Below are 22,688 nucleotides of genomic sequence, written 5' to 3'. Positions count from 1 at the left end.
TTCGTGTGTATGCACACTTCTTCAGATTTTTTTTTCTAGAAATGGTTCTCCAAGAGATCAAGGATTAATGCTCAGATATGGATGAGATCTGAGGGAGTAGTGGGCATGAGAGTAGAAAGTGGATGAGACAAGCCGCCAGCATGTAAAAGGTCAGCAGAGCCTGTGGGGTCCTGATTTTAAGTGATTTATTTTGCGCTAGCAGTTTACTTGCAAAACTTTTATACTCTCCTCCCCACCATGCGTGGTCTCTCTAGTGTAGTTGTATTAGGAAAGCTCTTCTAGACACGATAATGAGCTTCTTTCTGCTTAGTTGCAACAGAAATCATGCTTGCAGACATCCATGAAAACAGGACTTTCAGCACCAGTGTTGTGCATACTTTCAACAAGAACTGGCTCCCTCATAATTCTACCTCATCACAACCTAACAGTATATATTAAAGGGGGATCTTTTCCTCCCCCCCAAAGATATTTATTAAAGTTTTTTTAAAATATAACAATGAAAAAAATAAAAAATAAAAAGAAACAAAATACAACATAAAAACAGTTAAAAAACAATTAATTTTCCATAACATATCTTCCTTACGCTTATTTCCCCAGACCTCCTCATACCTCCCTTCTTTGTATTCCACTTCAATTTGTTAGTTCAGCAAATCCTTACCATTAAACCCTTACCATTAAAGGGGGATCTTTTCCAGCCTGAGAGCCACATGTCACTGGTGGGTGGGTCCAGAAACAAGTGGATGGAGCAACAAATGTACATTTTACCTTTGAGTTCTGTTCATTTTGCATTCTACCAACTCAACTGCACCTCTGAGAGAATGGGTAATGTCATTTCTGATCTCTCCTTTCATTACACATTTAGTGTCCAAAAAAGAACAGAAAAGAAGCCACCCTTCCTTACTCTCCTTATCCTTTGATTCCACTTTTGATCAAACAGGTTTGTAGTCATGAAAGACTTTCAGCCATACAAGCCAAATGTGCCTACCAATTACATATGGCAAGACTTACTCCTAAAGGAAAACAGCAGTACAGTGGTGCCTCACAAGACGAAATTAATCCGTTCCGCGAGTCTCTTCGTCTTGCGGTTTTTTCATCTTGCGAAGCGCGGCTTAGCAGCTATTAGCGGCTTAGCGGCTTTAAGAAAAAGGAAACAAACTTGCAAGAACTCGCAACGTTTCGTCTTGCGAAGCAAGCCCATAGGGAAAGTCGTCTTGCGGAAAGACTCAAAAAACGGAAAACTCTTTCGTCTTGCAAGGCATTCGTCTTGCGAGGTACCACTGTACTTTTTAGACCACTAAAAAAGAAAAAGAAAAGAAGATGAAGAATGAAGCAAAGACCTTTCAACCAGTTTTTCTTTCTAAAAATAGAACAACTACTGCAGGGGGAAAAACCCAAACACGAATGTAAAAACAGCCTAATACATGTTTTACAAACTGTAAAGCAATAAACTGCAAACAAAGCTTTAATAGGTTTGCCCAGACACGTTATATGAGTAGCGCTAGAAACTATCAACATCACAATGAAGATTTAACAATGTAATCAAGCGATACATTTCTGTTTTGAAAAGCAGGCAAGACAAATCTTGTATCTGTTTTGAAGTAGTTATATAGCAGATTAGCCAGATGCTGACTGGCAGAACGCTTTCAAAATAATGAACTTGTTGCATGCCAAAAAGGCAGCACACTTCCACTCTTCTATCCACCAGCTATAACAGGTATCTTTAGAATTCCTTTTTCAGCTAATGTTTACAGACATTACCTGAAGTCAGAGTCACAAAAATATGTTCCAACACCAATGACCACATTCACAGCAGATCTAGATCCAGAACCACACAGCTAATGAGTACTTGACTTATTATTGTTTTTGTTGGTGGTGTTGTTATTGATTATTAAAATTTATATAGCACCCTTCACTCGCAGATCTCAGGCCGGCTCACAACACAAAAATACAACATAAAAGTAGGAAATACACGATAAAAACATAACTACCACTACACACAAAAAATACCCACCACCCCTTGCGCCTCCCACAACCTTTTTTTAAAAGGTGTAAGATGTTTATCAGCCAAAGACCTGGTGGAAGAGGAACATTTTCACATGGCGCCTAAAGGTGTATAATGAAGGTGCCAGGCAAGCCTTCCTTGGGAGAGCATTCCACAAAGGAGGAGCCACCACAGAAAAGGCCTGTTCTCATGTTGCCACCTTCTGGACTGCTTGTGGAGGATGGAAATGAAGGAGGTCCTCAGATGATGATATCAGGGTCTAGGTAGGTTCATATGGAGAGAGGCAGACCTTGAGGTATTGCGGTTCTGAGCCATTTAGGGCTTCATAGGTCAAAATCAGCACTTTGAATTGGGCCCAGAAACTAATTGGCAACCAGTTCAGTTGGACTAGGATCTGTGTAATATGCTCAAACCGTCTTGTTACGGTGAGCAACCTGGCCACCAAATTCTGCACTAGCTGAAGTTTCAAAACCATCTTCAGAGGTACAGATAACATGTTGCAGTAATTCTAAACCTAGGGGTTACCAGACCATAGACAACAGTTGTTAGGCTATCTCTGAACCACTAACAGTGCCTCAGTCTTATCTGACTGAGCTTCAGTTTGTTGGCTCTCATCCACTCCTTTACCGAGGCAAGACAATGGGCCAGCATATCCACTGCCTCACCTGCAAATGTAAAGGAGAAGTAGAGCTGAGTGTCATCAGCATATTGTGACAATGTACTCCAACCCTCCACATGACCCCAACTCAGTGGTTTCATGTAGATTTAGAGGATAAAATTGAACAGTGAGAAACCCCACTGAAGGCTCCACAGGGCTGAAGAACTCTCCCCAAGCATCACTCTCTAGAAATGTCCATCCAAGTAGGACTGGAACCACCATAAAGCAGTGCCACCCACCCACCCACAACTCCGCTGCACAAGGATATCATTGTCAAGGGTATCGAACAATGCTGAGAGTCGAGAAGACTTAACAGGGACACACTATCCCTGTCTTTCTCCTGACAGAGGTCTCTGTATAGAAAGCAGGTACACTCAGTGTGGTGTAGTGGTTAAGAGCAGTAGTCACGTAATCTGGGAAACCGGGTTCGTGTCTCCGCTCCTCCACATGCAGCTGCTGGGTGACCTTGGGCCAGTCACACTTCTGTGAAGTCTCTCAGCACCACTCACCTCACAGAGTGTTTGTTGTGGGGGAGGAAGGGAAAGGAGAATGTTAGCCGCTTTGAGACTCCTGAAGGGGAGTGAAAGACGGGATATCAAATCCAAACTCTTCTTCTTCTTCTTCACAGAAGAAAGCCCTCAACAATCTCAATGAGCTATATATATAATATAGGGAAGAGGTATTTCTTCAGACAGGCAGCATCCAGTCTGTGCAGGGCTTTAAAAGGTCAGAATCAGCATTTCTGCCTGCTTGTCTATACTAGGTACACTTCAGTGTTCGTATTTACGACCTGTATATCTATTTCCTTGATGCTGGAACTCTAAATGGTTTATTTCAGATTCCTAAGAGATACTCCTTCCAAGTAATGACTGGATAGACATATGCGTAGCTTAAGCAAGATTGCCATGTACGGCTATGGGAATGTATGTATAGCTATGGGAAAGGCTTTATTACATGATAAAAATAGTGAAAGGTTAAGGAAATACGCCACCAAATACACAAAAGAATTAAGATGAAATATATCAAACAACTGATAGAATTACTAGGTGCAGTGTCATTAATAATAATAATAATAATAATTTATTATTTATACCTCTCCCATCTGGCTGGGTTTCCCCAAGTGTTAAGTGGAAATAATAAAAACAGTAAAACATCTTAAGGACTGTAACATACATTCTTCAAAAACAAAAGGAGGGTTATCAAGACTTTTTAACTGGATTATTATCCACCTGGCTTGCCTTTAAAAAAGTGATGGTTTCAGGCTCAGATGCCAAGCAAACATGTTCTGAGTTATACATTGCTTGCCTCCTGAGTTCAGTTTGGGTTTTGAAAAGTTCTTGGGCTGCAGAAAATATGAGCAAATATTAAATGCTCTCATTTTATTACCTGAAGTGAAAACTGATTTGAGAATGTTGAGAAACGATTACAAATATGGAACGAGAGGGGCAGAATAGAACACAGGAATGGAGGGGAGGCTAAAGCTGAGAGGCTGGAAATGGAGAAAAGAAGATGGAAGGGGGGAGAGGTCCTCACTTCCTCACAGCCCCCACCCCACTTTATGAAATGTCATAGACAAATACTGAGGCAACTGAGATAGTATGAATTGCTGAATGATGCCATATAAAAAGGAAGCAGTTCTCTGCAAAAAGAGCAACTTGTTTACAGGAACATTTCTAACCTCTGTAATTCACAACAAAGTGAATTAATTTACTAATGTGACCAAATTTATTAGGAAAGTCTTCCATTCTAAAGATAACGCTGAAATTTAGGCCTCATATCTAAGAAAGGGACACGAGTGCTAAAAGAAAAAGTAGTACACACAGCTGAAGCCTTTGCTTGATGTTTTTATTGCAACAACTCCTTCACAGGGTCAGCATTTTATTTACAGTGGAGGTGTTAAAAACAGGTTTACATGAATTCAGTTGCGCAAATTGGATGGGGAGGAGGAAGGTTTGCTAATTTAAATAGGTTAGTAACAATCTATTAACTTTCAACAAAATGATTTTAAACAAATACAATCCTTTGCAAACCAATTTTCCTAGCTTCCTTATCTACAGGCACCTGCAACAAACAGAACAAAAATAAAGAGCATGACTATCCTGTTGACCTCTGAGCCTAATGAGTCTTATCCTTAGGAAGCCTATAAATCTTATTTAAAAAATCCTCTGCATTACACATCCTCAGAAAAGGAAGGATTATTCCTCATTAGCCCATTTGTATTAGTGTGACAAGGTATAGCATATCTCATGTTCAAAACACAACACTTTAGGTGTAAAAGGAAACAAGATTTCTACCTGAAACTTAGTAATGGAACAGTTTAGCAGCCAACAAGCAAACAGGACTTGTCTTCTGAAGCACCTCTTTCACAAACACTAGAGGAGGTCAGAGGAAATTGTGAAACACTTTTAGTGGGACTTAAAGCACACTTAAGAATGCGTTTGACTGTAGCAAAGACAAATAACGTCAGCACCTACAGTAAATACAAAATTGTGAGCTGTAGGCAGTATGAAATAGCAACGTAAGTGCACGTAAAGTAAGACCTGTGATCACAGCAGCTTTTTGGCAGCCGATTATGACCTGTTCTCATACCGTACTAGTTACAGATTTAAAATTTTAATACAGTATACACAAATAGAGATAGTAATACTGATTAGTATTGCTAGCATTATTTGGATTGTGTGCAAGCCTGTTCACCAACTGAAATCTTCCCCACAGGCCTGAAGTAGATAAATAGGTACTGCTCCAGCGGGAAGGTAAACGGAGTTTCCGTGCGCTGCTCTGGTTCGCCAGAAGCGGCTTAGTCATGCTGGCCACATGACCCGGAAGCTGTACGCTGGCTTCCTCGGCCAGTAAAGCGAGATGAGCGCTGCAACCCCAGAGTCGTTCACGACTGGACTTAGCTGTCAGGGGTCCTTTACCTTTATTATATTCTTGCATTGTATATTTTATTGCACTTTGAGGTTTACTGCAGTCTGCCTTGAGCTATTCGGCAAAAGGAAGGGAATAGATATTTTAATTTAATGAACAAGTCTCTAAACCCAACTCTTCCCCATGTCACTGTTTGTCCAACCCCAATGCTGCAGAGTTCTGCCTAAACCTACTGTAACAACCTCAATCAACACATGACAATCTGCAAATGCTAACGAACTCTGAATCATTAAGATTCCTAGACAGTTATGCCAGCTCTGCTATTGTGCGATAAGTATTCCCATCAATAGGAACAAGGAATTTCGGATTACTTAACAGTCTTCTGAACTCCAACGTAGACTTTATTTTTAATCTTGGGTCACTGACACGTTTCTCTGTAAATTCCATCCAACGAAGTCCCTGCTGCTGCCATTTATATTAGTCTCCTGGACTTCTCAGCGATATTCAATACCATCAACAATGATATCTTCCTGAATCACTTATATGGTTTGAGGTCTGGGTCGCACTGTTATCAGTACACAAATTACATACATTTCATTTCCATCTTCAGATCCCAGGGAGGCTGTAGAAGTCTTACATGGGCAATATTGGGATGGAGAAGGCGAAACAAATCAAAATTAAATCCACGTAAGATGGAGGAATTGTGAGTCAGGCCATTGACTGCTCCAGCAGGTGGTTTACAGCTGGTCCTACATGAAGATCCAAGTTCACAGTTTGGGAGTCCTTCTGAATAACATGCTGACAGATGGCATCAACAGCCAGAGGTGGACTTCTTCAGCTTTGCCCTGTGGGTCAGCTGCATCTCTATCTAGAGAAGTCTGGCCTAGCACAGTAACCTTTGCCCTAGTGAAGTCTAGGCTTGACTACTGTAACTTGCTTCATGTGGGGCTGCCTTTAAAGATAGCTCAGAAGCTACAGCAGATAGAAAATGCCACTGCTAGTCCCAACAGATGATAGATGGCCAGATCAAACAAAGCACTCTTATCAGCTGCACTGGTTGCCACTGCACATCTTGGCCCATTTTAAGGTACTGGTTTTAACCTTTGCTTGTCACCAAAAATAATATGAAAGAAAGGGCGTTTTCTGTGGTAGTCCCTGCTCTGGAACTTCCTACCTGTTGACATTTGGAAGTCCTGTACAGTCTAATCTTTTCGTAAAGCTGTTTCAAGTGGCTTTTGGACTGGTAAATTATTCACCTGTGTGGATCTTTTATTGCTAATTTTCTCAGCTATATTTTACAGAACAACTTATCTGAAATGTTCTTTGGGAATGTTAGGGTTGCTATTTTATTCTGTTTCAGTCGATGTATTCTTATTTTACTATGTAAACTGCTTTGGGTGATATTTTTACTTCTAAAGGCAACATATAAATGTTTAAAATAAATAAAATAAAAATAAATATCGCCTATCTCAAGATAAAATAAAGATTACACAAGAATACCTCATCTTGCTACTGGCTAATGACACTTCCAATTCAAATTACATTTCTAAGCCATAGATTGGTATGTAGCCGGCATGCGTTTGTTGGACTACAATTCCCATCATCCCTGACTTCTGGCTATGCTGGCTGGAGTCTATGAGAGAAGGAGCCCCAAACCTGAAAGCCTCCTGGTCTTGTACAGACCTGTAAGATCACTAGGCCTGGGCAATATATCACCCAGGACCCGTATGGAGGCTGCTGAGCACGCTGAGGGAGAAACAAACTAGCCGGCAGAGGGACTCAAGTGGCAGCAGTTTCATCAGCGATATACCGCTGGTGAAACCGCCATCGCACTCTGCCCAGGCAGAGGGAGAAACAAGCTTATACAGCTTGTTCCTTCTTCCACTTCTTTAATCTGCTTGGCTGAGGAGTGCCCTCGCCTCAGCCAAGCAGTTTTATGGAGCCCCTGACCTGCCACTGGCTCACATGAGCAAGTGGTGGGATGGGGGCTCTGTTAAAGTGCTCCCCCTTCCCAGCTGAGAGAGCCCCGACCTCGCTCCTGCTTGCACGAGAGTAGGAGCGGGATCAGGGCAGCACAGCTGAGAAGTGCAAGCCCACCTTTCCCAGATGAGAAAGGCCTGGTGTGCAGAGCCAGAAAGATGGAGCCCATCCTCCCAGTGAAAGGCAGCCAGGCGGTGTAGGGGCTCTTTGATGCTGCTGGCGGTTCCAGAGTTGACCAGCAGCCCCTCGCAAAATGCAGAAAGGGTGGCTTTGCACCCCACGCCTTACGGAATTCAGCAGGTGGGCTGTGTCCTTTCTCCTGGGGTGAATGACACCCCCCCCCCGGAAAGAGGCAGCACACCCGCACGGGCGAAGGCTAAGGCAGTCAAACGCAAGGAGCCTGACAGGCTTGGTCTGTCTTCGGGGAGTGGGGAGCAAGCAGGCAAGGTAGCTTGCCCGCCCACCCGTCATCGAAAGCAGAGGGAGCCTGGCCAAGGTGCCCTGAGTCCCCTGCTGGTTGCGTGCTAGCTCCGCTGGGGGCAGGAGCTCACCTGTCCCCCAGCTGAGCAGCAGGCTTAAGCCAGCTATATTGGCCTCAGACTGCGAGGTGCTGGGGTGAAAACGCCTCAGTTCCCATGGTGAGAGTTGCAGCAGTTTCACCCAGTACCTCGCCAGTTGGTGCTGAGGCAGCTTTTTTCAACATCACTGTTTATCACTACACTGTGATGTTGAAAACCTAACACTGCCCAGCCCTAAGGATCATCTGGGGAAATTTTACTTATCACAGGTTAAAAAGGTAAAGGTAAAGGTAAAAGTACCCCTGCCCGTACGGGCCAGTCTTGCCAGACTCTAGGGTTGTGCGCTCATCTCACTCTATAGGCCGGGAGCCAGCGCTGTCCGCAGACACTTCTAGGTCACGTGGCCAGCGTGACAAGCTGCATCTGGCGAGCCAGCGCAGCACACAGAACGCCGTTTACCTTCCCGCTAGTAAGCGGTCCCTATTTATCTACTTGCACCCGGGGGTGCTTTCGAACTGCTAGGTTGGCAGGCACTGGGACCGAGCGACGGGAGCGCACCCCACTGCGGGGATTCGAACCGCAACCTTTCGATCGGCAAGTCCTAGGTGCTGGGGCTTTTACCCACAGCGCCACCCGGGTCCCTCTATCACAGGTTGGTGATCCAAAAAAGGGCATTTCCCACCATTACCCTTGTGCTGTGGAATTTCCTTCCCTCTGTCCTATGTGAAAGATTGCGCACCAGCTGCTTCAGGTATATTGTAAAAACATATTTTTGTCTAGGCAAAGTAAAGCAGCAACATCTGGAAGGCACCAGTGGTTAGTCACACAACTCACATCTGATATCAATTCAAGAGTTGGAATTCAGAGGCCGTTGTCCCATAATAACCAACAATATCAGTACCCTGACTTAGTCCCAGTTGAAACCAGTGAGACTAAGGCATGCTTTAAAAGTGCAGTATTGAAGCCTAGGAAAATAAAAGTGATAGTTCTGCAGCTAAAAAAAATGAAAGATATGTGGCAATATACACCAAATATTAGTAACCATTGTTTGTATATTGACTTATTGTGCAATATCACCCACTGCTAGGCATATTAAACCTAGGGTTTTAGTGAGGCGACTGTACAAACTCTGCAGAAGGTTGCAAAAATTTCCCAGCTGTTCAAAGCTATTTGGTCTAAAGTGTGAAATCCTATTAAATCAACAAGCCTTTGTCACATCAATAAACTACCATGAAACAGACTGTGAGGATAGAAGCTCCCATGTCTCAGCATATATGCATCACACAGCAAATTGTGTGAAAAGGAAAGGATCAGTGATCCTTCTCTTCAAGTAATTTTCCACGCTGGCAAGGGATGCAAAAACTGCCATGGCTGGTTTGAAATTCATTGATAGTGATGGATCTCAACAGGGGGAACATATTAAAATCTGAAATCAAATAAGCCAGTCTGCTCTGAAAAATATATTGGGTGGCATCCAACTAAACAGTTCCACTAGCATAAAGACTTTTAGCTGTGCAATGCAGCTTCCCCAACCCCTCCTCTCCCAGTGACCCCCTAAATTTGTTCTGGGGATTCCACCAATCCTTTGAAAAAGATTTAAGGGGCATATAGAGGGCACATGGGGAAAGTGCAGACAAGTTCCACTGCACAACTAAAAGTCCTTGCACCAGCAGAACTGTTATGTTGGATATCATCCATTGCTTATATCCTGGCCTCATTCTACAGTAACCAACAGGTTTCAACTTGGAAGACAAACCACTCCATTCCTATAATATTAATTCACATTCTTCCACAACCATTTCCACCCCGACTTGTACTGCTGCCCCTGGATGAATAGCTCGCAACTTTCTGCCCTCTACATCCTTGCTTGCCTATTCTCCTACCCAGACCATGGTCTTCTACATCCACCTCTGTGCCACTCCGCAGGCTGAAAAAAGGAACCCTGCCCAGAAGAATCTGGGGAAATGCTATCAGAGAACCTCAAACCTGTTGGGAGCTCTCACAACCCACCTGGCTCTCTTTATACCAAAGAAATGGGCTGGATGATACTAGGAAGCTATGAGGGGAGAGATGTTCCTAGTTTTCTTAAAAGGCCAGCCAGGATGAGCAGCAATAGGCAGCACACAAGCTCAGACATTAGGCAAGAGAACAGCTTGGATGGAAACTGCCTGTCCATTAAATGATTAACGGAGGGGTGGGGGGGAGGCCGTTGTGGTCTCTCTTTTTGCAAGGTTGTTTTTGAGAACATTGTTTTACGATTGATTATTAAGATCATAATGTTTCTAGTGTTTATTATATCCAAGAAGCATCTTACATAGTTTATGAACTCTTCCAGCACAACTTAATAACAAAGTTGAACCATCCACTTTAGAAGCAATTATAATCTTCTATACTGGTGCTCCTTGAAATATGAAGAATCAGTTTAATTGATTGGCCACTTGCCAGTTCCACCAAGGAAAGCTAAAATTGTCAAGGATTGCTATATTTAACATCTTATTGGATAATCAGCAACAACAGACTTTAATAGCGGCAGATTTGTGTGCTCTTACACCTTTTCTGATGAGAACACAGGAAGTATGTTCAAATAAATGGGAGCAAAACAAGTACTGTGCCACATTAATAAAAATGTGTATAGTTTTATTTTTAAAATAACTAAAAAATTGTCAGGATATATTTATATGTTGGTAACTGAGTAAGCTGGGGGCTAATAATCCTCCATCTTGGTGGATTTCAGTTGTTAGTTACAACTTAAAACACAACTGCATGGAAGCTATTCAGTAAAGGACTTGTGAAGCAACTCCTCATAGTAATTTTCACATTTTTTGACCATGCAAAAACCAACACTTATAGCTATAAGGATTGTACTGTAAATGTGTGTCCCAAACTGTGAATTGTGAGATGGGTTTAAGTGTGTACTGAAAAGACACAATAGTCTTTTCAGATTTTCCCTTGTATACAAGGGCTAAAAAGTTACACAGGAAAGGGACACATGTATAAGCCCTACCCTCAGACCCACCAGGTGCACAGCCTCCTCTTGAGATGTTCACACATCTACGGTCTGCAGGGTTTCAAAATATATTCTTCCAAACATACTTAGAAGCCTTCTTGCAATTGCAAGCATGGTTCAAAGCATAAATCGTTATCATTTCCATAGGAACAAATTATCTTCCCCTAGAAACAATTTAGAAGTGCCTGGAACACCTGTTTGTTTAAACCCAGTCTGTCCTGATCATGTATAAAAACCCTCCCTCTAGTTCATTGCTTGGTTCTTGACATTGCTATGGACCTCTGGTTGGAAGCCTTGGTTGGCCAAGGGGCCAGGTAGGAATTTTTATCCAACTGGCAAATTGGCACCGGCCACTTGGTTTTTCGCCTACCTCGTAGCAAATCGTCACAACTTTTTGGTATTGGCGGTTAGGCATTGGAATATGTTTGTGTATTGAAGGGTAGGGTGTGGCCATCGCCTACCCCTCCACTTTATGGGTATTCCGGTAAAGGAATCCGGCAGTCGTGGATCCTGTCGGATGCCCTTGCTAGTGGCTAGGGCCATGGCATGACCCCCGGTGACATCAGGGGGAGCTTTCAGTTGTATTTGCATCAACAGGCTATTCCCACTGGTGGTTAACCCTTGATAGACTCACCCCTCCCTGAGGGGGTGGAGTCACTTGCTGGGGTTTATCCAATGCCTAAGCCAATACCTCTCACATGCTGTAATCAATAAAGTTGTGGCCTTTTTTAGCCCATTAACCTTATACAATGGTACCTCGGGTTACATACACTTCAGGTTACATACGCTTCAGGTTACAGACTCCGCTAACCCAGAAATATTACCTCAGGTTAAGAACTTTGCTTCAGGATGAAACAGAAATCGTGCTCCGGTGGCGCGGCAGCAGCAGGAGGCCCCATTAGCTAAAGTGGTGCTTCAGTTTACGAACAGTTTCATGTTAAGAACGGACCTCCGGAACGAATTAAGTACTTAACCCGCGGTATCACTGTATACCATGTCCATGTGGTTTTCTTATCCTCAAGCGGGTGGCGGGTCCTTGAATTACAACTCATCACATTCACGGACCCTGTCAATGCAGCTCAGACAGTTACAATGCAATCCTATACAGATCTACTGAGACCCACTGAGATCAATGAAGCTTACTCCCAAGTAAGGAGTACAGAATGCAGCCTAAGTTTTAAGCTGTTACACAGCTGACTGTCAAGATCCATTCTCTTGATCTGGTTAATTCATGTAAGGCTCTCTAGATTAGCATACAAATAGTGCAGGTGAGCTTGATCATAACTGCTAGAGCTTGGCTGCAGTTAAATTACCATGGCTGACCCTGAAAAAATAGCTATTTGGTAGACCACATTTTAAACTGATAGCCATGAATTTAGCCAATCAACTTTGTTAGATACATACTGACATAGTCTGAGTACTGCAAACAATGCAATAGAAATAATCTCTTCAAATACTGCATTGCTGAAGTCATACTTGTACATTAACCTCTCTACTATGCACATCTATACAGAAGATCTTTCAGAGCAATAAACATGTCTCAACATACATATTGGGGCCATGAAAATGTCCTTCAGCAGTCCTAAAAAACATTGCATTCCCCTCCAACTATTTACAACATACCTTGTAATATACTACCGAAAACTAAACTCTAGTGTTGGTACTATAAAGACTATATGATTTTCTTCAGTCCTGTTTTCTGCCTCACAGAGAATCTGTGCATTCCAAATAGTGATGGAGTCAGAACCAACTACTAGAATTTGTATTTTGAAAAATGGAGGGTTTCTTCTTTGTTCTAGTAGCCATGATGCTCCTTCAAATCTGTTTGACGTCTGATAAAACTAATCTAATTCCATCTACATAACCCCATCTGCAACAACCTCAAACTGTTAAAAATTGCAGGCTGCCAGGCATGCTGCCCTTTCCCAGCTACTTATCCACTTTTTGTTCAACATATACTGTAAGGAAGAAATCGGGAGAATTTGAAAGCTTTGTTCTTGGCATTTTGCCATTCTGGTTGGTCTAGTAAAGGTACTGTGGATTGCTCCGTGGATCTTCCTTTTGAAACTAGTAAATCGTTCAAGGGAAGGAACAGTAATAAGTGCATAGTTAATATGACCTTGTAAATCTGAGGTCAGAGAGTAAAGTGCATACTTTGGCACCTTGCCAGTATTCAGAGATTTAAAAGCCTGCCTTAATGTATTGCTATGGGCTTTAGAGCTTAACCTCAGTTGAAAATAAAGTTTTCGGGTATGATTATCTACTTTCTATACAGCTACTGTTATGTTGTCCTTGCAGCAACAGTCTTGGAGCATAATATATCTAACAAGCTCAAGGTTTTGCAGTGCATTTTACGTGATGGTTTTACCAAACCTAAACACAAGCCTCAAACAGGAGTTTCTCTTTGGTTTCTCTTTGAACTTTTCACCCTATAAATAAGAAAACTCAAAACCAAGAAATGTCTAACAAAGGCATCGATGAATCTCAATGCAAGACAAGATCAAGTAGTTGGCAACCTGTTTCCATTATTATAAATGCAGTGTATTGTTTTTTTTAATAACTAAATAACATGACATTATATCATGTATATTGATTAAATTTGATCTTTAATATAAAAAGTTAACCAACCACCTTCATCACAGAGTTTTTTTCAGAACCATCCAATAAGTCACAAAATACTAAGCAAACTTTTGAGTTCTCCAGCATTCTTATTTTGCTGTATGTCAAACAGAGGGGTGAGGCAGCACTGGGAATGATGACGGAGCCCGCAAGTCTGCAATCTGGGATCTTAAGAGTCAAACAAAGCAACAATTCCCCACCACACACATAATCTTCATTTACCTTTCACAACCAGTTCCAAGCAAAGTAACATTAAGATAAATAGACAGGAAGACAAAGGCATGCTGAGGCACACTATTTAAAGAAAGGCAGCACAAATATTTTGATCACTAAATAATCAAAGCTTAAACAGAAAGCTTAGCGTTTTAACCTTCACTTTTTGAATACACATAAGTACCTTTCATCTAGGAAATCTAAACTCAGATGAAACACCTACAGCCCAGGCTAGATGTGATGACAACAGAATCCAGTATTTTAAGGTAGGTCTGATCCAACAGGAGCAAGATGTAAGACCAAAGAAGCACACAGGCTGGGGGGGGGGGGGATAAATCCCACCCCATGACCATACCACCTCCCTCTAGGTGTTTTCTCCCAGTGGAACTGAGCTGGTATGAGAATGAAACTGAAAGAAAGCAGCAGGAGGGGAAGAGCGCTGAGAGAGGAAACTTGCAGACAAGTGAAGGATGGTTGAAGCAGTCTGCAGCCCATGACATGTAGTTTGGGTCTGAGGCTAGAAATTCAGCATTCTAACATCCATAGTTGCAAACTTGGTGCCTCATTCCTGAGGTCAGATCAGTACACTGGTCTAGGCACTGTGCTAACATACAAGTAGAAGTTTTTAAAATGCTCTTGAATTACAAAAAAGGCATATGTTTATAATGCATTTGATCTTCTACGTCTGTGCAAGACTGCTCTTGACAGCTAATTCCCAGGGACTTGTGGGGCTTTCAGTTCCTCATCGCTACTCCAATGGCAGCCCCCATCCCCACTATTTCTACATGACAATCTATTTCTCACACAGTTTGTTAATCTTTTTAGTTTACTGTTGGCTTAATTGTTTTTTAAATATTTTTTAAAAATAGTTTTAACTGTTTTTATTGATAATTTTAATATTTCTTGCAAACCGCTTAGTTGTTTTGTTACAATCAAGCAGTACATAAATTTTGCAAAATAAACAAATAAGGGGCAAGCCCTGTCTCAGTTCTTTGAGTGTAAATTTGCATACATATACAGATGCTCCAGCAGACATTGCGTATGGAGACTTGCAAAAAGCTTTTGACAAGTACCTCACCAAACAATCCCGAGTAAACCTAGCAGTCCTAGAATTGTGGTAACAGAATACTTGGGCCTGATCTAGCAGAGTTTTTACGCTTATATCTGTCAGGAGGGTGGCTCCATGGGCACTGCTCCTCAATGCTGGCTGCTCCTAGCTTAGCCATTAATTCACTACATGGCTTTAGTAAAGCAATTATTCTCGTAGTCTAAACACAGTAATAATAATAACTGGTCTTACGATAGCCTAAACATTGAATGCTTAATAGCAGTAGCAGCTGCACAGCTATGTGGGTGAGCCATGCCCAAACATTCTCCACCTGCAATGGCTCCTGTGTTGAGCGTAAAAGCCTTAAGTCGGGTTTTAAGTGCCTTTGGCCAAAAATGCACAGAAGGAATCCTGATAATGCAAAGTTCCAAATGTGAGGAGGTTTCTAACCACATTCAGTCAAACATGCTGAGAATACCCCTTGACACCTGCTCAATTCAGGAAAGTCAGGGGTGTAGCAGGTGGGCATAACACTGCTTCACGCCAGAAGCTATTAAACTGGTGTACAATAAGATAAAATGTGATAAAATATTAGAAATATGAACTCCAAAAATAATAAAACAATTTCTAAAAACTCTAAAAGCAGTAAAACCATTTCTAGATTGCACAACTGATATTCCATAAATCAACTGGCTCACACTTCAAGGAGAGTCTTCTTATCCAAAAACACATTCAAATGTCAAACCTAAATGTCAAATTGCTAGATGCTTGTCTAATTCCATTTGGTAACTGATTCTAAGGGGTTGGAGATGCAACCCTAAAAGCCTTGTTTCTAGTACAAACTAAGTGCACTCCTGGGGCATATAGTACTGTTAGTACTGCCCTATCCGAGGGGTACACTTGCCAGGTAGGCTGAGGCGGTCCCTTAAATAACCTGGTTCCAAGTTGTTTAGGGCTTAAAATCGTAAAAGCAAATCTTTGATCTGCATCTAGTAGCATATTGGCAGCCAGTGCAGCTCCCACAGCAAATATGTTAAATGGTGTTGACAGAATGCACCAGTCAACAAGCAACTCTCTCTTTTAAAAACTGCAGATCTTCACCAGCTATTGGATCTTACTACTGTACAGTACTTAAAAGCTTTGAAGCTTCTACTTGGACTCAGGCATACCCCAACTTCTCATTTCCCAACTGTTTTGTCAGAATAATGAAAAAGGCATAGCTGATGGCTATGTTTCAATCAGTTCTTACTCAAGTCTCTACAGTGGTGCCCCGCAAGATGAAATTAATTCGTTCCGCAATTTTTGTCGTCTAGCGAATTTTTCGTCTTGCGAAGCACGAAATCCCATAGGAATGCATTGAAAATCAATTAATGCGTTCCTATGGTCAAAAAAAGTCGAAACAAAGCCAAATTTGGTACAACAACAGTTTATTAACTGCTCTTTAAAGTCACACATACTGTAAAGAGCAGTTCAAAAATTGAAGGGAAAATAAATTAACTTTATAAACAAAACATGTCTTTGTTTTTAGACAAAGGAAACAAAGCCGCGAGACGTTTTCGTCTTGCGAAGCAAGCCCATAGGGAAATTTCGTCTTGCGAGGCAAATCGAAAACGGAAAAACCTTTCGTCTAGCGAGTTTTTTGTCTTGCGAGGCATTCGTCTTGCGAGGTACCACTGTATCTCTTATGCTAGATCTGTGAACATAGGAGTGGGCTACCACAATACATTCCAACAGAGAGCCACACGCTGGATCAACTGTCAAGCTGTCTCCTCTAACAGCTGCTATACAAACAGTCCTGGATATCTTAGATTCTTTAGAGAACAATCACACTAACTGCATTCGTTTGTGATGATTCTCTTATTTGGCACAGTTTAAGGAAGCAAGGTTCACAACAGCTTTACAAACATAATAATTTCACTTTGTCTCAAAAATAACTTTTTCACTCGCACTATTTACTATTTGGAAGGTCCAAATATTGCTACACAGTACCAGTAGCACTGGGCAGAACTGAGAGATCCGATTCAAAATCCCAGCTCAGCCACAGACTTGGTGAGTGGACTTAGGCTAACTCCCCCTTCTCATTTTCAGACCATCATTTGCAAATCATTTGAGCAATAATAGCCTGCCACAAATAATTGTTATGAAGAAAAATTAGATCATAGCACATTTTGTAGAAACTCTTTTTTTCTCCTTAAAGCCTGCTACGTACAATTTGCATAGCTGTCAACTTTTCCCTTTACTTGCGAGGAATCCTATTCGGAATAAGGGAATTTCCCTTTAAAAAAGGGAAACGTTGACAGCTATGAATTTGTTAACCTATTACTCCTTTAAGCTGGAGTTCACTGGAGCCATTTCCCCTTATTCAAGAACATTCCTACTTCTGCTCTACATATCAACACATATATTGATTTCTACATGAATTATGATAGGTTAGGTGCTGTGATGTACAAATATATTCCTTTCTTTGGTTCACATTCTTTTCACCAGCCCCGAGCCTTCAAAATCTGAAAAAAACAACTAATACCCTGATCTTTGTAAGAATAACCACAGAACCCAGGTATAATGAGATTATAGGCACATAGAAGTCTTGTTAAGGGTTAAAACTTTCTCATGGGTCAACCAGGGTTCAAACATACCGGAAGGATATCAAATACACATTAGTAAATTGCCTTTTGCCCTTTAATGGCACATTTCAAGCACTGATTACACATTTGACATGAAAAAGTTTATTTATACCACAAATGTGAACCGCATTGGCAACACTCGTATCAAGAGAAAAGTATAACTAGTTTCAGCGATTTAGATGAACTGCTCTGCTACCACTAATATTTTGTACTAGTGTCTATGAGAGCACAGGGATCCTCTGAGTCAGACCAAGGGTCTGTCTAGTAGGATGGGGCAGCATGTCTCCAGCTCTCCATAGCTTCAGGCAACTACCAGTCAAGAACCTTGAAGGCATATTCAGACAAATTCAGACATTGTACTATTGAGTCATGATCACACCCCAATTTTCTAACAATACTGGGCAGGTCAGAATCATTTGGTACAGTACCCACCCCCACATATAATAAGGAACCTTACAATACTCCAAAGGCCTGTTAATTCACCCCTAAGAGAATTAAGCCACTAGAATCCTCATGGAATGAAGCTCTTCAGGTTTCAAATGAAAGGGGGGAATCTGCAGTCTCTTATTTATTCAGCTAAATACACAGACTTGACAGAATAACAGAGCTACAACCTGTGTGAGTGTGTACGGGAATATTAATGGCAAGCTTATAATACTGTTGTCAAAGTGTATTTTGCATGCAAGTCGTAGCTTAAAGTCACACTGATCTAGTGACTACTTTTCTGAGGTATAATTTCACTACTGAAGAAAGCTCTAGCTTTCTTTTACAATTTAACTATATGTTCAAGTTACAGTTTTAAGTATTCTTGAGGTCTGCTACTTTACCTACAAGATCAAACACTGCTTTGTGTGAAGCTACATATGCATTTCGCAACCTGTGTACGGAGGTATATAAAAATTTAGAGAAGTTGAAGCCTTCACAACTAACACAGTTCAGCATAACATAAACTTTCCTAATTACAGCTAGACACTAGAAAGTAAATCATGCCACAACAGACAACAAAGTAATTTATGTACTTAAAGCTGTTCTTTCAAATCACATTCTCTTGAATGCATTTAGCTCTAAGTTTAATTACAAAAAAGTAAATCAGACTAAAACACTACTTAAAAGAACATTTCAGTAGGAATTAGGGGTGTTAAGTCAATGGCGTTTTACTCAAAGTAAACCCACTGAAATTAATAGACCTAACTTAATCACTGATTTCAACTGTTATACTCTGATTAAAACCTAGTTGAAAAGCACCCTAGGATTTTCAGGAATGGATTTATTATGCTATCATAGAGAGAAAGAGAACAGTGAACTGGGTAAAGACCTTATGACCTCGGCTACCTTCTGACCACATATACGTATTAGTTCTTTATAGGGCACTGAAGGTCAACATGGAAGGTGTGTACATGTGAAGCCACCTTAACAACCTTATTAACACAATATATGCACTGAATTTGCAATACATTTCAGAGCACAAAGTACACCAGCAGCACACCAATCTGCAGAAATTAACTGCCGTGGTGATATTAAGCAGTATATAAATATTTATTTATTTTTAAATGTTACTAAAATAGTAAAAACTGCCAACACAGTACCCGATCCTGAACTCTCATTTGCCATATCAGAGGATCATAGAATCAGGACACACAAAATCAACTGTATCTCATGTTTGATTTCTGTCACTAGGAGTAAGACTTTAACAGCCCCGCCACACAAAATTTCTGTGAATTGTTCCTTTTTATTTCAGGATTTTAAATATCTGCTCATCTAGTTATCTATGGCAAGCGGAAATTGCGAGGGAAGGGATGCTTTTGCAAAATGTAAGAAATTTATTTACCTCTCCCCCCTTCTTTTCCCTTTCTGAATGTCAGCATGTAGCAGTGAGCTTATGTAGGAATATGTGTAAGCGGAAAGGCTAGAAGAATACGTATTTAATGGGCTTGTAGTTTCTGAATATTTCTACTTTCAAGGCTGTTTTATACATTTAGCTTTGTATTAAATCTCATACTCCCAAAAGGGCTCCAAACATAGTTCACAAAAAATGTTAGAAACACCCATACTACTTACACTTTGTAATTCGCAGTTAATCACACATGTGAAATTTTGAGAAAAAGCAAACTAAGAACAGTTAAGATCATCACAATACTGAGGAAATAGAGACTCTGTTCCTGAATCTTGTTTTCTTCCCCAATCTGAATAAAGCGACCAGCCATCACTTTTTTTGAACACAACAAATATTTCAATGAAAATCCTGTAAAACTATAGATAGAACAGTGCAGTCCAGTAGTGCATATCCAGTACATAGTCTTTTCCCGTTATTTCATATTTCCTAACAAACCAAATCCAATTTCCCCAAAAATCAGCTTGTAGTCTGGGGAGTATGATCCAGTCTTTCCCCTTCACACACCATAAGAGTCCTCCCATATGCAAGTATCTTAGCCCAGGAAGGCTCCTGATGAGAGACCAGGGAAGAAGGTCAACAGGAGACTGGCTTGTCCCCTTAATTTTACCAATAAAATTTTGTTCTCCCCTGATACTCCTACTTGAACTTACATTAAATATCCAAAGTTAAATGCAGCATGTAGTAAAAGGGACAGCTACCACTAAAGTTCCACCTCAGTCCTTTATTTTCCTGACTCTACAAAGTCATCACCTGAATAAAGGTGCTGCGTCCCCACGATCCTTGAGAATTTACAAGGAGAGCTCAGTGATCTAGTGCATTAATTAATATCAACTGCTCTGATCAATATTGGCCCCAATATCAACGAAGTGTTTAACATTGAATCATTTTCCAGGATTTCAATTTTAATTTATAAAGCAAAAATCAAGAAAGCATTAAGATTATCATTAAAGTGCACTACGAGATGCTTGGTTACTGAAAAAGTTTATCACATGTGTACATTCTGATAGAGCTTTAATTTCCTGAAAACAGGCACTAAAATCCAAATCACTTTTAAAAGTATCTATAAAAAGCATTGTTTACCTAAATTATACTGAAGAGCAAAATGAAAAGTACTTAATCTGCCTTATGTAACAGAGGATTCTAATACTGCATCACTAAAATTAAATGCATTGCCTTACAATGCAGTGCTACTAAACTCCAATACGATGAAATGGATTGAACTGGGGGGAAATAATGCAATGTGGTTAAAAACTCTGGAGAAAACAGTATCTGAATTCTCCGAAGAAGCTTCTATGACTTCTGCTGGCAAGAACAACCAGCAGTTTATAAAACACTTGCTCTTCTCTCTCTCTCTCTTTTCTTTATTAAAGATTAAGACTCACCTGGGCTTGCGCCACCTTCCTCATAATCCCGTTTGTTCATAATCAGGAGTCAACTCTTCAAATGTTAAAAAGTGAAAGAGCAGAAAGCTGACAGTTGCTCTCTCGTTTTGTACAAGACCTCAAATCCTGTCTCTCGATAGTAGTGGATTAATCCTGAAGCAAGTCATCAAAGCTTCATGCAGTTTAAAGTATGCATGTGACACAAAGCCAAGCTGCAGTGCAGCAGCAGCAGCACTCTCCAACAGATTAAGCTGAGAGAGATGTTCATCAGTGATAAATCCCCCACACACAGAAGTAAGGGCAGGGCCTACATCTCTATCATCAAGTGTCGCCAGGTAGAAAGCCTTAAATTACACCTAGAATCGACTTGCTCTTTACAGCAGCAGATGTCTCTGAAGCTATTCCATTACACAAGCCCTCCTTGTGGATATGAAAGCAGAGAGCATCCAATCATTTCGACAGCATGCTATTCATAAACCAATACTTTACGTAGATAAAATATTTAATCCTAAATCCATGGGATTAAAGAGCTAGTAAATGATTTTTAATTTACATTATCTTAGTGGCTCTTAAACTGCAGGGTGGGACCTCTTGGGGAATATGTTTGGATGGAAAGTACCTAGGAGGTAGAAAATCCTGCAGCAATCAGTCAAAGATACTTTCCTCGTAGCAGTAGAGGTTTAGCATTAGTATCAGCATTTTGGTGGCTGTAATCGTGGAAACTGGAGAGGCAGGGAAAACATGGGAGCTACTAGCCACAGCAACCACACTCCCCATACATCTCCTTCCTTGGCTGGGTGTCTTCAGGAGAGTGTCTGAAACTCTGTTCCATTCCTCTAATGCCAGTGTGGGATTAGTCCCTAAATTCACAGATACTCATGCAAACAGTAGTATGAGAATTCTGGCCACTTGCCTCCAGAAGAATCACTGCTGCTGAGTTTGGAGACAGAGGGCTAGTAGAGCGAGGCAAAAATCCTGCACGGCTTTTATGTTTCATTGGGAGCAAGTCCCAATGAACCCAGTGGGACTTTTTCAGAGTAGATATGCATAGGACTACACAGTTAATTTCAGAAGACGATCTGAATGCAAAGAGTTTTTGGAACAGTGCAAGTTCCTTTTTGAAATGATCTGGCAGAGGAAGAGGCAAATGCTATTTGTTGGAATATATTTGTTTTCCATCAAGGCCAATTCACACACTTGTTCTGAAGCACTAGTCCTCACAATTCATATAAGGAGCCATTTGTGACAAAAGGTTGCTCTGTCGGAGAGAAGACCTTCAAGTCTTCTTTGTGATTTGTTAACCTTTTGAAGCATGTCTACATGTCTAATAGCTACCCAGACTTGTTACAGGTTTCATTACTGGTGCATAAAGCCCTGAAAAACTTGAAACCAAGATACCTAGCAAACTGCCTCTCCATTGCAACTCTGATCTTCCTCTCAGATCTTCTAGAACAGCCATGCTGACCATACCACAACTGGTAGAATGCCACCTAATGCCATCTCAAAAATTAGCTTCTCAGTAGTACCACCTACTCTCTAGAACACCCTCCCACACAAGGCAGAAATAGCAGTAAAGTTCAAACATCTCCTGAAGAGCCATCTATTTAAGAAGCCTTTCACTGGTTCATACAATTCATCACACTGTTCTTGTTCTTGTTATTATTGTTATATTTCTTCATTTCATTTCGTTTTGGTTACAATTTTCCGACTTTTATCTTATCTTTTCCAACTTTTAAGTATATTATTGTGTTTTATGTAAACCATTCTAAGCAATGCAGAAATATTATTAATATAAATAATTGTTACCCACATGGGTGGTTGAAACACATGGGAGTTTATTATTTAACACAGATTAATTTAATTTAAAATAAATTA

At 40.9% G+C, this 22,688-nt stretch overlaps 1 protein-coding gene across 4 annotated transcripts in view; it reads right to left on the bottom strand.

The window, feature by feature from the left end:
• SLC12A7 (solute carrier family 12 member 7) overlaps window positions 1-22,688 on the bottom strand; it is a 95,802-nt gene that overhangs the window by 53,195 nt on the left and 19,919 nt on the right. Inside the window, exon 1 of one of the 4 annotated variants that reach the window (XM_081206192.1) lies at window positions 20,814-20,927. The exons of the other annotated variants lie outside the window; for them this stretch is intronic. Coding sequence (XP_081062318.1) covers window positions 20,814-20,853 — 40 coding nt within the window. The 5' untranslated portion in view covers window positions 20,854-20,927. Of the gene's footprint in view, window positions 1-20,813; window positions 20,928-22,688 lie in introns of those variants that run through there. 4 annotated transcript variants of the gene reach the window in all.

This window comes from Podarcis bocagei (assembly GCF_964188305.1).
Source record: "Podarcis bocagei genome assembly, chromosome: 8".
Taxonomy (NCBI): domain Eukaryota; kingdom Metazoa; phylum Chordata; class Lepidosauria; order Squamata; family Lacertidae; genus Podarcis; species Podarcis bocagei.
Note: the sequence above shows the minus strand (reverse complement) of the source record. Positions and strands in the feature narration are given on the sequence as shown.